Here is a 17,365-nt window from a genome sequence, read left to right on the forward strand (position 1 = left end):
TGGTCTTTGTGTGGACCCCCGGTCATGTCGGTATCCCGGGCAATGAACATGTTGACCGCCTGGCGAAAGAGGCCACGGGTAAACCATCTCTGGATGTTGGCCTCCCAGAGACTGATTTGCGGGCAGTCCTCCGCCGAAAAGTTTTTGCGCTTTGGGACGCTGAATGGCGCGATCGGATTACACCCAATAAACTCTGTGCCATTAAGGTGACGACAACTGTGTGGCGGTCATCCATGCGAGCCAACCGCAGGGACTCAGTCGTCCTTTGTCGGCTCCGCATTGGCCACTCCCGGCTAACACACAGTTATTTACTGCGCCGTCGCTGCGGGGCGGCTGTGACAGTGGCCCACATTCTGTTGGCCTGCCCCCTTTTAGCTGTGGTCAGACAGACATTTGCGCTGCCTGCTACGCTCCCTGCCCTTTTAACAGACGACTCCACTATGGCTGACTTAGTTTTACGTTTTAATCGGGCAGGGGGATTTTATCATTTAATCTGAGTGTTTCTGTTTTATTTTATTGTTTTGTGTTGATTCTGGCCTTTGGCCTATGATTTTAAACTGATTTTTTAATGTGTTTCTAAGTGGTTGGCTTTTCCTTTTTTATTTATGTGGTCGGCCAACCACCGTCACACTCTGTGTGGTTTTAGTTCGTTTTGTCTTGTCTTTGTCTCAGTTTCTCTTGTTCTGTATCGTCTGTGATCTCTTCTGTTCCTCGTTTTTATTCTCTGTGGGTGTCCTTTGTATTTGGAAAAAGGGACCGATGACCGTAGCAGTCTGGTCCCTTTAATCCCCCAAACCAACCAAGGGTAGGCTTATCACTTCCAAAGATTTGTCTTTCAGCATTATCTGCCGTAGCCATTGGAATTCCCACTTGACCACAAGGCAGTAGTTCCCTTCTCATGCATCCCTAGAAAAAGTGTCTCATCTCATCTGCTAACTCTGCTTTATGAAAGTCTCCTCCCACACCACAGCTACTACTAAAGTGTTCCCCCATGACCTTGGGCACAGGTTTCATACTATATCCCATAAGATTGAATGCCTGCTTGAAGTCGGCTGTACTATCCCTCCAGGCTACTGAAATGTAGGATGCTCACCACCATGACATGGGCTCATCAGACAGGAAATACTCAAGTGGAGGAATTTAATGATTGTGTATGGTGTCACAACCAAAGGCAAGTACTTTCTTGCTGTATTTGTAACAAGCCTTCTTAATATTGGAAGGTGTGACAGTATTTGCTTCTTTCTTCTCCCCTTTTTTTTATACTTAGGTTGAACTGCAGCACATTTCAGCCAATCAGGAAATTTCCATCAGTGATAGACAACTGGTTAGACAAATAATCTAAACTGTTCCAAAACTCAGACAAATGCTCCTTGATCAACTTAGTAGCTATTTTATTACAACCACTAGAGTTTTTTGAGTTTAAACAATTTATGGCTCGCATTGCCCTGCTAGTTTGTGAGATCATATTCATATTACGTAAGTTATTTGCAATGGCTGGTCCGAGATACTCCGTAGCAGCATCTACTGGACCTTATGACCCCATCTTTTGAGTAACAGTTATGAAATTCCTTTTTAAAAGTTTTGCAGTTTTCAAGGTGCATCAATTGCAATAAAATTATCTAGCTTTTGATGGCAGAGATAGCAATCAAAAGTTCGAGAATTTTATTGGAATTGATGCAGCGTGAAAACCAAGATTTTATTTTCAAATTGTTTACAAAACAACATTATTTATTTCAAAATACTCTCCATTACAATTAACACATTTGTCCCATCTGTACTTCCACTGTTCGGTTTGATTGACAGTCTGACATGGAGGAACAAACTCTGAATGATTGGGGCAGTTGATGTACGTCCAGAACGAGGTTTATCATCAATTGACATCTTGGCATTTTTAAATCAAGCAGACCACTCACACACTTGAGTTTTTCCCATGGTGTCATCTTGGTAAGCTGTTTTCAACATGAAAACAGTTTCAGCAGCCTTCTCACTGAGTAGAATATAAAATTTCACATTTGCACATTGTTCACTTAAACTTGCCATCATAAAATAAAATGAAACAAGAACAAAACAGTGCTAGCAAAAACAATCACTGCAGATGAACAGAACTAGCCAGGTTGACAACACAGGTGGCACTGAACTGGCAATTAGTTGCGCTATACATGACTAGCGGTAGAAATGTGTATTCCACAAACTCCACTGAGGGAAATGTTATTCCAGTTTTTTGAGTACACCCCCATGCCTCACTCCACTCGTATTGCCTTTGTTTTGTTACCTGATGGGACACACCTTTATTATTATAATGCATGCCTTGATGTCTAAACCACTGCATTCAGTAGTTTACAGTATGTCAGAATACTGCTCAAGTGTGCAGGACTTGTACCAAATAGGACTACAAGAGGTGTTTAATGTGCACAAAGAATGACAAAGCAAATGGTCACAAGTATTTTTGACTTGCAGGACACACTTACTATAGCAGGCATTTGAAACTAGATGTCAGCTGAATTGTGCAAGCCTGTGTAATTAGTATTTGACTGAATATTTGTGCCATCATCCTCAGATAGTTCATTATAATTAACTGTATCATCTACAGAAGGTCTGAGGATAATATTGCCCGCCTGATTATTAGTGTATAACATGAACAGCAAATCCCCCAAAGTATTTCCCTGTGATATACCTGAAGTTGCTTCAACATCTGTCGGTGACTCTCCATCCAGTATGACATGTTGTACCGTGTGCATTCTGTAGTTGTATTTCTGTTTTTCCACTGAAAAGCGTTCTTCTGCTGTGGTCTAACATTTTCAAGTTTTTAAATTTGTTTGAAGGCATTAATAACAAAACTCTCTCCATTCAAAACTGTTGCGGTCTGCTGGGGTTCTGCTACTTCAGTAACTAAAGTGTGTGTCATTGTATGAAGTAATAGTTACCATACTGGTTGGTAGTTTCACTGGTCAAAACTGATCGGTTGCATCATATTCTACCTCTCGTGTTAGAGTCAATCTGTCACATTGTCAGTGTAAGAATTTACTTTTATTCATTCATTATGCCCCCTTTTGGCCCTCCAGGCTAAGTATGGAATCCCAGACTCATTGCTTCAAATATTGGCCAATGATTTAGGGGTGGTTGATCTAGTCCAGTTTTCTCTGTTAAAGTAGTTTTTATTCTGTTAAAAGGTTTTAATCTACCTCTGGAGCAGGGGCAGCTTGGTTGGGCATGGGGTGTCTCCTGCTGTATACTTAGTCTGGGTGTTCCCCAACTCTACCTCCTTGACTATGCTACTCTTTCATCTCTCTTTTGCTCTATTTGATCGCATTTAGATTCGGTTTGGCTCCTTTCTGCTGTGTCCAATTTTCTATTCTGGGTGTCGCACTCTTTTTAATAGTGGGTACTCTTGAATGAAATGGCCAGCAGTGAGAGAGTGGGTGAGACGTTTTCTGTTACATGTGGGGTCTTGGGGATTCCCAGCTGCTGATTTCCGCATTTCCTTCATCTTGGGCTGTTGTTGTGGCATGAAAGATGTCCATTATGTTTTTAGCTTTCTCACTTTTACTGTTATCAATCTCCCAACTAGATCAGAAAACATTCTCAGTAAATGTCTTTACTTCTGGATGCACAACTCTTGGATCCGGGCGCTAATGACCATAGTAGTTTTGCGCCCTAAAACCATAACAAAAAACCTCTTGGATCAAGGGACTCACGAATGTGTTTGGTGCCTTACCCCATACCCGCCTTCCCATCCTCCAACCAGCCAACTTATTTATTCATTTATTGTGTTCTATAAATCTCTTTAAGAAAGAGAACCTTCAGGGAAGAAGTTTAGATATATATATATTAGCAATAGCTGTCGCAACTCTTAGAAACGCAGGATGTTTCACAATTCCTACTCCAGGCTTCCAGGGGCTGTTGAGCGGACTTAGTAGATAAAGTTTTGATAAGGAACTTGATGTCTAGAAATGTACTGTTTAGATGTAACATAAGTTTAAAGACAGGATCACTTTCGTATCTTCCACTTCACAGTATGCAAACAAGAGAGACGGTGAGCAGTAACCTGTGCGTGCCATAGAAGCCCATATCATTTTCAGAATACTGATCACTGGGTTCCCGTCCATTTGAGAAAGGATGTCCTCTTCAGAGTTGATAGTGTAGCACAACAGATGACCCACCTAGTTTTAAACATTTTCTCACAGTTGTAGTTATAGTGTGTCTTTACCATATGAGCTGTGATTGATTTCTGTTATTTTGTTACAATGACCATTTCTTTCTTTGTAGGTGGGGGGGGGGGGGGACAAAATATTTTCACATTTGGAGGAGAACATTTAAGATTTAAGTTTCATGAAAAGATCTTGCTGCAGCAAAAGACTCTCTCTCCTTTTTTTAAATGATTGCCACCTCAACTCACATCTCATATCTGTGGCACTCTTTCACATATTTTGAGGTAATGCAAAACAAGCTGCCTTTCCTTGAATTTTTCAATGTCCATAAATCTTATCCGGTAAGGATCCCTTGCCAGACAGCAGTACTCCAGCAGGGGATGGACAAGTGTAGTGTAGACAGTCTCTTTCACGAACCTATTGAAACTTCCAAGTGTTCTTCCAGTAAAACAGTCTGAGGAGCTTTCTCCACAACATTGTCTATGTGATGCTCCAATTTAAGATATTCCTATCTGTAATCCATAAGTATTTAGGTTAATTCACAGCATTTAGATTTGTGTCATTTAATGTGCAATTGAAATGTAGTGCTTTCCTTTTAGTACTCATGTGGATGCCTTCACACTTTACATTATTTAGAGTCAATTGGCGCTTTCTGCACCAGTCAGGTACAGAAAAATCTAAGAGGGTTACTCAGATTGCGTCCTAAATTGTTTATATAGATTAGGAGCAGCAGAGGAACTATTAACACTTCCTTGAGGAACGCCAGATATCTCCTCTGTTTTACTTGTCAACTTTCTGTCATTTGCTACAAACTGTGAACTTTGTGACAGGAAATTACAAATCCAGTCTCACAACTGAGACAATATTCCATAGAAATGCAATGTGATTTGGAGCCACTTGTGAGGAATGATATCAAAAGCCTTTCAGAAATCTAGAAATGTAGAATCATCCCCCGTCGATGGCATTCATTACTTCAAGTGAATAAAGTGCTGGTTGTTTTTCACGAGAACAATATTTTCTGAATCCGTACTGACTGTGTATCAACAGTTCCTCGAGGTAATTCATAATGCTCAAACACAATATGTTTTCCGAAATCATACAACAAATCACCATCAGTGAGACAGGTCTGTAATTCATTAGATTTTTCTTTGGTGAAGGAATTTTGGAAAACAGTATTTAGTAACTCCACTTTAGTGGCACAGTCATCTGTAACATTTCCATCACTATTGCACAGTGAGCGTGTTGTTTCTTGGTGCTGGTGTACTTCACATACAACCAGAATCTCTTTGGATTTTCTGCCATATTTCAGATAGTTTTGTTGTAGAAACTATTAAAGGCATCTTGCATTGAAGTTTGGGTTACATTTCAAGCTTCTGTAAAACGTTGGCAGCCTTGGGGATTTTGCATTCTTTTAAATTTGGCATGCTTTTTTTTTTTTTTTTGTTGCTTCTGCAACTGTTCTGATAAGAACAGGGGAAAAGGTGTTGAGATTCTGGAGAAATGTGGGTAGGGTGCCCACATCCTTGGTCCATATCACGAAGTGTCATCATTGAATGTGACCCAGGAAAGGGTTTGGGTGGTTAGGAAGGATTCCTATAGATGGCCATAAATAAATTGGCATAGCATGGTGCCCTTGTAGGTGATGTCCTCAAAGGAGAAGTAATTTTGGGTGAGGATATAGTCAGTCATGGTGACAGGGAAAAAGATTGAGGGTTTGGAGTCGGTCAGGCATTGGGAAAGGTAGTATTTGGTAGTGGCAATGCCATGGACATTGCTAATGTTAGTGTAGAAGGAGGTGGTGGTGGCATCATTAGGGATGAGCAGAATGCCATATGGTAAAGGAACAGGAACTGTGGAGAGTCAGCGGAGAAAATGGTTGGTGTCTTTTATGTAGGAGGATAAGTTATGGATAATAAGCTAAAGGTATTAGTGTATGAGAGCAGAGGTTCTCTCAGTGGGGGCACAGTAAACGACTGCAGTGGAGCATCCGAGGTGGTTGGGTTTATGGACTTTAGGAAGCATGTAGAAAGTGGGAGTGTGGGAAGTGGTAGGGGTGAGGAGGGAGGCAGATTTGGGTAAGATGTGGCATGGGCCTAAGGATTTGAGGAGAGACTGTAGATTCTGTTGGAATTCTGAAATGGTGGCAGGGTTTGTACGTGGACGAATCTGACAAATCCCTCCACTAGGTGATGCCTCTGGTTCAAAACCACAGTGATGGAGCCTTTGTCTGCAGGTGAGAGTATAAATCAGGCCTACCTCTGGGGTAGGGTTCTGGACCCTACCCGAGTCCATCTGTCCCCTCACCTCTACCATTTCTCGCCCTCATACCTTGTACATGCTTTGGAAAGTCTGTAAACTCAACCATTTAGGATGCCCCGTTGTGGCCAGTTACTGTGTCCTCGCTGAGATAATCTCTGTTCTCACAGGCCCAACACCTTTGGCCTATTACCCGTAATTTACTCTCCTATATGAAGGACACCAACCATTTCCTCCACCGATTCTCCACAGTTCGTGTTCGTTTAGCACACTATGCTCTGCTTGTCCCTATTGATGCTACCATCTCCCTCTATACTAACATCCCTAAAACCCATGGCCTTGCCGCTATTGGACGCTACCGTGCTGAGTGCCCAACTGACTCCAAACCTACAACCTCCTTCCTGATTACTTCTTCTTTGAAGGCATGATCTACAAACCAACCTGTGGTACAGTGAAGGGCACCCACATTGCACCATCCTATGCCAATGAATTTGTGGACGATCTAGAGAAATCCTTACTAACCACCCAGAAATCCAAAACTCTCTCCTGGTTTAGATTCATTGATGACGTCTTTGTGATTTGGACCAAGAGTGAGGACATCCTATCCACATTCCTCCACCTCAGTACCTTCTACACCTTCATTTCACCTGATTCACCTCAGCCTAACAAGCCACTGTCCTCGATGTTGACCTCCACCTCAAGTATGGCCTGTCGGTATCTACTAACCACCAACAGTACCTCCACATAGTTAGTTGCCCAAGTCCCTTCCATATAGCCTAGCCACCCTTAGTGAACATCCTACTCACTACCTTCCCAACCTCACCAACAGTGATATTATGCCACCCACCAAACCTACGGAATATCTTTGCCCAGCCGTATTACACCCATACTCTCAACCCCCTTGTCTCATGGCTAATTTCCTTGTAGTAGACCTAGATGCAATACCTGTCTGATACATCCTTCCACAACCAGCTACTCCAGTCTGGTCTCAGGTATCTCCTATCCCATTAAAGGCAAGGCTACCTGTGAAAGGAGATATGGTCTACAAACTAAGCTGGAGCCCTGTGCTTTCTGTCTACATGAATAGCCACTGACAAACTGTGGCCAAGAGACAGCTGGACCACTCAGTTCCTGAACACGCTGCCCAACACAATGTGCTTCACTTTATCGACTGCTTCATATCCTGTGCCATCCTCCCTACCAATACTAGCTGTTCTGAATTGCGTGGGTAGAAAATCTCCCTGCAGTACATTCTACATTCCCATAACCTCCCTGGCCTCAGCCTTTGCTATTCAGTGTTCTTCACCTACCATTTGCATTCTCTGCTCCCAGTACTACACTGCCTTCTATTTCACCAATGCACCCACTATTTGTTTTCCCCTCCTCTTCTTCTTTTCTGTTACTCTGATACACCTCCCTCTCTCCACCTCAGCCTCCTCCTTACTCCCATAACCCACGTGCAATTTCTCCCATCAGGTGCAATTGCTGCTGTACATAGGCTGGCCTCAGTGGCCAGATTTAGTCTGTGTGTTGTCCTTGTGTATATTAGAAACAGAGAGAGAGAGTAGTCATGAGAATATGAGTGGTGATTGTGTATTTTTGGAGCAGACCTTTTAATGGAAAGTTTATATGTATAGCAGTCTTTTTGTTGAGCCTGTCTGAGACACGGCATTTCCTCTATATGATTAGTAGAAATCTAGCAATGGAAGATCCAGGATGGAATGTAACAATAAAATTGAAACGATAGTTGCTACTCACCATATAGCGGAGACGCTAAGTTGCAGAAAGGCACAACAAAAAGACTGTCAAAAAGTTAGCTTTCGGCAAACAAGGCATTTGTCCAAAAAATAAACAAATAAATAAATAAATAAAATGCGGTCATGCATATGCACGTGCGCGCGCGCGCTCACACGCACGCACGCGCGCGCGCGCACACACACACACACACACACACACACACACACACACACACACACACACACACACACACACACACACACAGACGACCACAGTCTCTGGCAGCTGGAGCCAGACAGCAGCAGTGCATCATGGGAGAGGGAACTGGGTGTGGGTGAGGAGGTTGGGGTGGAGAGGGGGAGGTATAGCAGGGTAGGGGTGGGGGAGGGTAAAGTGTTGTTGGGAGCGTGCAGGGTTGGTGGAGAGTAGGGCAGCAAAGTGCAGTTGGGAGGATAGATGGAGGCCGGGGGAAAAGGGGTGGGGGGTTAGCGGAAAATGGGAGAAGTAAAAAGAATAGGTTCATTGGTGGAATAGAGGGCTGTTTAGTGCTGCAATGAATAGGGGAGGGCTAGATGGGTAAGGCCAATGACTAATGAGTCGAGGTCAGGAGGGTTACGGGAACATAAGATATTGCAAGGAGAGTTCCCACCTGTGCAATTCAGCTGGTGTGTGTGTGTGTGTGTGTGTGTGTGTGTGTGTGTGTGTGTGTGTGTGGGGGGGGGGGGGGGGGGAAGGATCCAGATGGCACAGGCTGTGAAGCAGTTATTGAAATGAAAGAAACCATGTTGGACGTCGTGCTCAGCAACAGGTGGCTCAGTTGTTTAGTGGCCACAGTTTGTAGGAGGAGGAGGAGGAGGAGGAGGAGGAGGAGGAGGTGGTAGTGGTGGGAGGATGTATGGGACAGATCTTTCATGTAGGTCTATCATAGGGATATGAGTCATGAGTCAAAGTTTTGGGAACACAGGATGTGTAGGGATGGACAAGGATATTGTGTAGGTCTGGTGAGCAGCAGAATACCACTGTGGGAGGGTGTGGGAAGGATAGCGGGTAGGACAGTTCTCTTTTCAGGGCACGACGAGAGGTAAGCGAAACCCTAGCGGGAAATGTAATCCAGTTGCTTCGACTACCTTGCGTCGTGCCCTGAAATGAGAAATGTCGTACCCACTATCCATCCCTTCCCTCCACAGTGGTATTCTGCCACCCATTGAACCTACACAATATCAGTGTCCATCCCAACACTATCCGTGCTCCCAACCTCTTGTCTCATTGCTCATATCTCCGTAATAGACCCAAGTGCAAGATTTGTCCCATACATCCTCCCACCACCGCCTGCTCTAGTCATGTGATCTTCAAGCTAAGCTGCAACCACTGTGCTGCATTCTATGTGCACATGACAACCAACGGGCTGTCTGTCTGCATGACTGGCCACCAACAAGCTGGGTCAAGAAACAACTGGACCACCCTGTCGTTGTGCACACCGCCCAGCATGATGTCCTTTGTTTCAGTGACTGCTTCACAGCCTGTGCCATCTGAATCCTTCCCACCAACACCAGCTTTTCTGAGTTATGCAGGTTGAAACTCTCGCTGCAATATATTCTACATTCCTGTAATCATCATGGCCTCAACCTTCATTAGTCATTGGGTCCATTTAGCCCTTCCCTGTTCCCATTGCAGTACTACACAGCCCTATTCCATCAATTTTTTATTTCACTCCTTTTCTGCTACCCCCCATTTCTCCTTCCTCCATCTAATTTCTCGACTGCATCTAGCTGCCCTATTCCCCATTGTCTCTGCAAACTCCCAGCAGCATTTTATACTCCTCCACCCCCTACCCTGCTATCCCCCGCTCCCATGATGATGCCACATCGACCACTGGCTAACACTCACTTATAGGTAATACACAAACAGACATACCAAGGCATCTCACAAATGCTGTTAATGTGTAATGTAGAGTAATATTGGAAGGCCAAAAAAGTGATATGTTCTGTCAATAGCTGATTTTAAGTGACCGGTGACTGAACTGCGGCAGGAGACATGTTTTGTAGCTCTGAATTTATACTTGTCTGGAACTAACTACAGTCTCACGATATGTAATGTATCCAAGAAAGCGGCAGTCAGCAATCTGCAGAAGAACAGAAATCGCGATTGCTTTGTTCAAGGCTATTAAAGCTAACCTCTATGAGCAAACTGAAGACAGAAAAAGTTCAGTTTCAGCACTAAAAGGAAACTTTAATTTTTTTGCTATCAGTGGTTACCAGAAACTTCTCACTGGCTACATGAGCTCCCACATTACCAACCGAAGAGCAGGCCTCGTTGGCGCTTGGTTGCAGATTATAGATGACACAGGCATATTCCAGACGAAAAGAGAATAATAGCTAGAAAAATAAGAGCAAATAAAAAAGTCGATATAATGATGAAAATGATGTGGCAAAGAATTAGAAATAAAAAATTACATTTAAACCAATTAATTGAATAAAAATGATAATTAAACTCATTTTATTGGATTCAGGAACACAAAAATTTCATGATATTTGCCGAACTCTGAACTTACAACCTTTAGCATTGCAGGTTAATACACTAACCATTGCACAACGTACAACACTGAGCCATGTTGTTATATTTTTGACTGTGGTCACCCGGTCGCAACGATGAATTGCAGGCTACAGAAACTCGGTTTCACACGATGTTGTGTGAAGCTTATCTGATGTAAGCCAATCTATATAATTATGATAACCGCTTATGTGACACTGAATCACATCTTTTGTGGAAGTATCCAGCAGTGTTTTGTTAGTGCTGTGTATGAAACGTGTATTTCATTAGAATCTGTGTGTGTGTGTGTGTGTGTGTGTGTGTGTGTGTGTGTGTGTGTGTTTCTAGTGTTGTAGAGTTGCTCCAATGGAAGCAGTGTGGACCATCACTGCCATGCAGATGAGGTTTTTGACATCCAATACTGAAATTACATTATGTTTTGTAGTGCTGCATTACTAAATGTAACATTATTCCTACTGTAACATTGCACCCGGTAATGACAAATCATATTCACAAAGGGCTAACCATCCTTTCCCATTCAAATTCTCCAATTTATCAATGTGGTTCCCTCTTACATTGACAAGCGTAATGATGATTTTTTTCTCTCTTGCTGTTGGCAGGTAATTGTATGCAATTATAAGTTATGCAGCCCAGTATACTTACATGAGACACAGCTCTTAATAACAATACCATATAGCGGAGATGCTGAGTTGCGATAGGCACAATAATTATTAATTAATTGTGTGAATCTTTTTATTGTGCCTATCGAGACTCAGCATCTCCGCTATATGGTGAGTAGCAACTTTCCTTCTCTGGTATTGTTACATTCCACCCTGGATTTTCCTTTGTTTGATTTTTGCCTGACAGCTCTTAATAAGACATAATCAATCCTTGCATGGACTACAGGTCTGTTGTTCGAATCATTTACTTTGCTGTACCTTGCTTTAACTATCTTTGAGATCTGTGTAAATTCCATGATTTCCTCATTCTGCTTCAGTTTTCACAAAATATTGTAGTTACCTTCCTTCGATTTACTGCGTCTGTGCTACACCATGATAAACTTAAGGTATTCTCCAAGATCATCTCATATCATTATACAAGAATCAGATGAGTGTATGCAGTGTCATCCATGACAGTGTGTGAATCTTACTCTATTTGGACCATGAAGATGGTGGTTGTAGTGGTGGTGGTGATTACGTTTTCATTGAACTTGATCATCACTATAGTACTCCATGTATTTTTACTCATTCCACCTCACATATCCTCCTGCACCACTGTCACTCATATGTTCTCCAAACTTGCACCTAATTACTACTGTTTGTTTCCAGACTGTTTGAGTGTTGTTTTATTTTTTTGTAACATTACATGATTTTGATGAACACTTGATTAACATTAACTAAAATATACTACTTACATTATGTATTTTTCTTATGTGAACTGCAAGATACACAGTTACAGATTCCATTTCAGTCTAAGGGACAAAAAGTAAACATATCTGCTGTATTCTTATGGCTTGAAAAACATATTTTCGTGAAATTATATCTGTTTTCATTTTTTACAGATCTGGATTTTTTAAAGTGGTCACCTGTATATTGTGAAACAAATTTGCCATTTTGCAAGAATCACCTGCTAGAGGACAAAAATTGGTACATGGTAAGCTATGTGTGTTTCTATTTGTCATTTATTCTCCACTTACACAGGCACTTGGATGTACTGACTGCTTTTGAGTGTTTATTCTACTTTGTAATTGAGACTATGCTTCATTTTATTTTTGCAAGTATTTAGTGTTTAAGGATGTATTCATCTAAAAGCGTTTGATATTTTTGTTCACCACCATACCACGACAATGTAGACAACACACCACTTATGAATATTTTGTATGCTTACAGTTGCCATTGATCAATGGAATACAACAGAAATGTTTGAAAGAGAATCAACTGGTTCGATTCCAAGGTATGATTGTCGACATGCCTGATCCAGAATACTACTTGAGTTCATATGAAGTACAGAATAACACAGATGGACACAGAACAGTTAAATCCGGAAGATATTGTGAGATTTTAGATATTGGGGTGAGCTATTACATAATACTCTTTCCTGTTGTAATTTTTTCTTTTATTTAGGATTCAGCATAATTTTTTAGCAAACTTAGCAATAATCTTTTTAGAATAAAATAATCTTTTTAGAATAAAATAATCTTTTTAGAATAAAATAATCTTTTTAGAATAAAATAATCTTTTTAGAATAAAAAACTGGCTACTAATATTAACTGTGATTTGATTGTGAACTTACTATGTAACTGAAAATCAATGTCTGACATTCTTTTTTCAGTCAGAGGAACGCCTTGTAGAGGAATCTCCAAATAATGTTACCAGTGAACGACATCAGTTGTATTGTATAACTGACCCAACACTAAGTCCATGGGTTGTGAATGTATCCTTAAAGTAATTTGAGTAACAGACCTAGATTGTTAAAACTTGTGTACCTTTGTCTGTATTTTTAATCTCAGAGCTTCTTTTATAGCAGATAATCGTACTTTAAAAAAAAAAGTTTTGACATGATATATAATAAATTGCAACTGTTTTCTTTTTTAAATGAGTAAAGTCCATAAAACTTCTAATTGATCTTCTTTTGGACTGGATTCCTATTTTTTGTGGTTGTATTGTACTTCTCTATGGATTAAATAAAGCTTTATATCTCGTCTTCATAGCAGGAAACACTGGGATGCTTTGCCCTACAGTGGAGTTCAGACTTAAAAAAGTAGAAAAATTTGCTGTGGAAGTTTATTCATATTGCTCATTTTCAATAATTAAATGGTTTTTATATGTTACCTGATTTGTTACTAGTTGTCTATAGCCTAGTGCGAGAACAATTATTTATTTCTGACCTCTTCTGCAACATTGAGACAAGAAAAAAAAAGAACATACATTAAGTACAGATATCTTAATTTGTTCCTAATTAAGCTAAGTGAGAGTTTTGAAAACATCTCTGGGGAAAAATATTATTACTGCAGCTGAAGGCCAACCCACTTATGTCTTTGACCAAAATAATCAAGGTTATTAATAATAGCAAATAGTTGCCTGGGCCCATTCCAAACTTTTCTGTGGTCTTCAAACCACCCTTGGATTAATGACAGCTTTACCTTTTTGATATTGTCTGTTTTATAATTGTTAGTGTATTTGCAGCATTCTGCAATGTTTCCAGTCATACTGCTTTCTGTCATAAAGAAATGTAGACATGTCATTCTGCTTGTAAAGGATGTATTTGTCCTTAATTTGCTTGAAGTACTTAAGAGATCAGCAAATGATAATGACGCCTAATGAAGATGAGAATACTGAAACTGTGTCGAAGCGTCAGAAAGGGTCAGATGTCGATGCCTGCTTAATAAAGGTAACTGTTAATTTTTATTTGTAATTGGAGTCTATAAAGCATTCAGAAAATTTGAAGAGATTGTTGTTGAAACGCTTTCTCATGTTTTGTTGGTTTATAAATAAGACATGATAATTTTATTTGTGACCCAAAGTAGGACACTGTACTAGACGGAGCAGTGATTAAGACATTGAATACCTGTTTCGGAGGAGTATGCTTCAGATCACTGCCGAGCCACACAGTATTCCATTGTTGCTCTGAATTGCTGCCAGGATGGATCCTTCATTGAGGCCTGCTGTCAGCCAACACACTAATGCTCTGTCTTCAGTGACTTTGATGTGAAGATGATATTCATCTGATAACCTTCACCTCTTTTAAACAGCAAGATTTTGTAAAAGATATTTGAACCTTGTCGATTTGCCATATTATGACCAGTCAGTAACAGTTGTGATATTGTTAGTTGTCATTTGGAACAATCAGCAGATCCTATTTTAATTGTACAATGTGTATGAAAAACTTAAATTTTGCAAAGTTAGTATTGTCTGGACGCTCACCAACTTGACAGGTAATCAGAGAACTTGGTGAATGAGAACATGTGGACGTAAAGGCATAAATCTAAGGCATTCCATGGCAGAAGTGCACACTTTCTGAATGAATCATAACTGGTACTGTATCCTAGTTATGTCAAACCATGCATGAAGTGAACTACTTTATGGAGTGGAAACAGAGAGGTTCCCATGAAGAATATGGAGCTGTGTATATGGCGTGTGGAAGGGGGGGGGGGGGGGAGGGACAGTTTTCAGTGATAGTTTTTGAGAGAATGTGTAGCTTTCTGTTGTTACACAATTTGTGGAAGAAAATTGGTAAATTTGCACGTTTACATTATCCAACCCATGGCAATAGTCTGCATGTAACATGGATTCTGTACATAAAATTGAGGCAGGTCTTCCAGCACTTGCATAAATCATCAAACCTTGCACCATCATGCATTCAAAGCTATTCAGTGCTCCAACAGAATTACTTTGTAATTAACCCTTTAGTTCAGATGAATCACTTAAATCAGTTGTTGTTGTTGTTGTTGTTGTTGTTGTTGTTGTTGTTGTCGTCGTCTTCAGTCCTGAGACTGGTTTGATGCAGCTCTCCATGCTACTCTATCCTGTGCTAGCTTCTTCATCTCCCAGTGCCTACCGCAACCTACACCCTTCTGAATCTGCTTAGTATATTCATCTCTTGGTCTCCCTCTATGATTTTTACCCCACTACACTGCCCTCCAATACTAGATTGGTGATCCCTTGATGCCTCAACACATGTCCTACCAACCGATCCCTTCTTCTAGTCAAGTTGTGCCACTTCTCTTCTCCCCAATCCTATTCAATACCTCCTCATTAGTTATGTGATCTACCCATCTAATCTTCAGCATTCTTGTGTAGCACCACATTTCAAAAGCTTCTATTCTCTTCTTGTCCAAACTATTTATCGTTTATGTTTCACTTCCATACATGGCTACACTCCACACAAATACTTTCAGAAATGACTTCCTGACACTTAAATCTATGCTCGATGTTAACAAATTTCTCTTCTTCAGAAACACTTTCCTTGCCATTGCCAGTCTACATTTTATATCCTCTCTACTTCGACCATCATCAGTTATTTTGCTCCCCAAATAGCAAAACTCCTTTACTACTTTAAGTGTCTCATTTCCTAATATAATTCCCTCAGCATCACCCGACTTGATTCGACTACATTCCATTATCCTCGTTTTGCTTTTGATGATGATCATCTTATATCCTCCTTTCAAGACACTATTCATTCCGTTCAACTGCTCTTCCAAGTCCTTTGCTATCTCTGACAGAATTACAATGTCATCGGCGAACCTCAAAGTGGATTTTAATACCTACTCTGAATTTTTCTTTTGTTTCCTTTACTGCTTGTTCAATACACAGATTGAATAACATTGGGGAGAGACTACAACCCTGTCTCACTCCCTTCCCAACCACTGCTTCCCTTTCATACCCCTCGACTCTTATAACTGCCATCTGCTTTCTGTACAAATTGTAAATACCCTTTCGCTCCCTGTATTTTACCCCTGCCACCTTCAGAATTTGAAAGAGAGTATTCCAGTCAACATTGTCAAAAGCTTTCTCTAAGTCTACATAATCTAGAAATGTAGGTTACCTTGCCTTAATCTAGCGTCTAAGATCAGTCGTAGGGTCAGTATTGCCTCACGTGTTCCAGTATTTCTACGGAATCCAAACTGATCTTCCCCGAGGTTGGCTTCTACTAGTTTTTCCATTCGTCTGTAAAGAATTAGTGTTAGTAGTTTGCATCTGTAACTTATTAAACTGATAGTTCGGTAATTTTCACATCTGTCAACACCTGTTTTCTTTGGGATTGGAATTATTATATTCTTCTTGAAGTCTGAGGGTATTTCGCCTGTCTCATACATCTTGCTCACCAGATGGTAGAGTTTTGTCAGGACTGGCTTTCTTAAGGCCGTCAGTAGTTCTAAGGGAATGTTGTCTACTTGCGGGGCCTTGTTTCGACTCAGGTCATTCAGTGCTCTGTCAAACTCTTCACGCAGCATCCTATCTCCCATTTCATCTTCATCTACATCCTCTTCCATTTCCGTAATATTGTCCTCGAGTACATCTCCCTTGTATAGACCCTCTATATACTCCTTCCACCTTTCTGCTTTTCCTTCTTTGTTTAGAACTGGGTTTCCATCTGAGCTCTTGATATTCATACAACTGGCTCTCTTTTCTCCAAAGGTCACTTTAATTTTCCTGTGGGCAGTATCTATCTTACCCCTAGTGAGATAAGCCTCTACATATTTACATTTGTCCTCTAGCCATCCCTGCTTAGCCGTTTTGCACTTCCTGTCGATCTCATTTTTGAGACGTTTGTATTTCTTTTTGCCTGCTTCATTTACTGCATTTTTATATTTTCTCATTTCGTTAATTAAATTCAATATTTCTTCTGTTACCCAAGGATTTCTACTAGCCCTCGCCTTTTTACCTACTTGATCCTCTGCTGCCTTCACTATTTCCTTCCTCAAAGCTACCCATTTTTCTTCTACTGTATTTCTTTCCCCATTCCTGTCAATTGTTCCCTTATGCTCTCCCTGAAGCTCTCTACAACCTCTGGTTCTTTCAGTTTGTCCAGGTCCCTTCTCCTCAAATTCCCACCTTTTTGCAGTTTCTTCAGTTTTAATCTACAGGTCATAACCAATAGATTGTGGTCAGTCCACATCTGCACCTGGAAATGTCTTACAGTTTAAAACCTGGTTCCTAAATCTCTGTCTTACCATTATATAATCTATCTGATAC

At 40.8% G+C, this 17,365-nt stretch overlaps 1 protein-coding gene across 2 annotated transcripts in view; it reads left to right on the forward strand.

Moving 5' to 3' along the window:
- The window catches only part of LOC124787935 (mini-chromosome maintenance complex-binding protein), a 74,799-nt gene that overhangs the window by 16,139 nt on the left and 41,295 nt on the right, over window positions 1-17,365 (forward strand). For both annotated transcript variants that reach the window (XM_047254925.1, XM_047254926.1), the window contains exons 2-5: window positions 12,232-12,323; window positions 12,560-12,742; window positions 13,002-13,103; window positions 13,956-14,060. In XM_047254925.1, the coding sequence (XP_047110881.1) occupies window positions 12,232-12,323; window positions 12,560-12,742; window positions 13,002-13,103; window positions 13,956-14,060 (482 nt within the window). The remainder of the gene's footprint in view (window positions 1-12,231; window positions 12,324-12,559; window positions 12,743-13,001; window positions 13,104-13,955; window positions 14,061-17,365) is intronic.

The sequence above is a fragment of the Schistocerca piceifrons genome, chromosome 3, assembly GCF_021461385.2.
Source record: "Schistocerca piceifrons isolate TAMUIC-IGC-003096 chromosome 3, iqSchPice1.1, whole genome shotgun sequence".
Lineage (NCBI taxonomy): Eukaryota > Metazoa > Arthropoda > Insecta > Orthoptera > Acrididae > Schistocerca > Schistocerca piceifrons.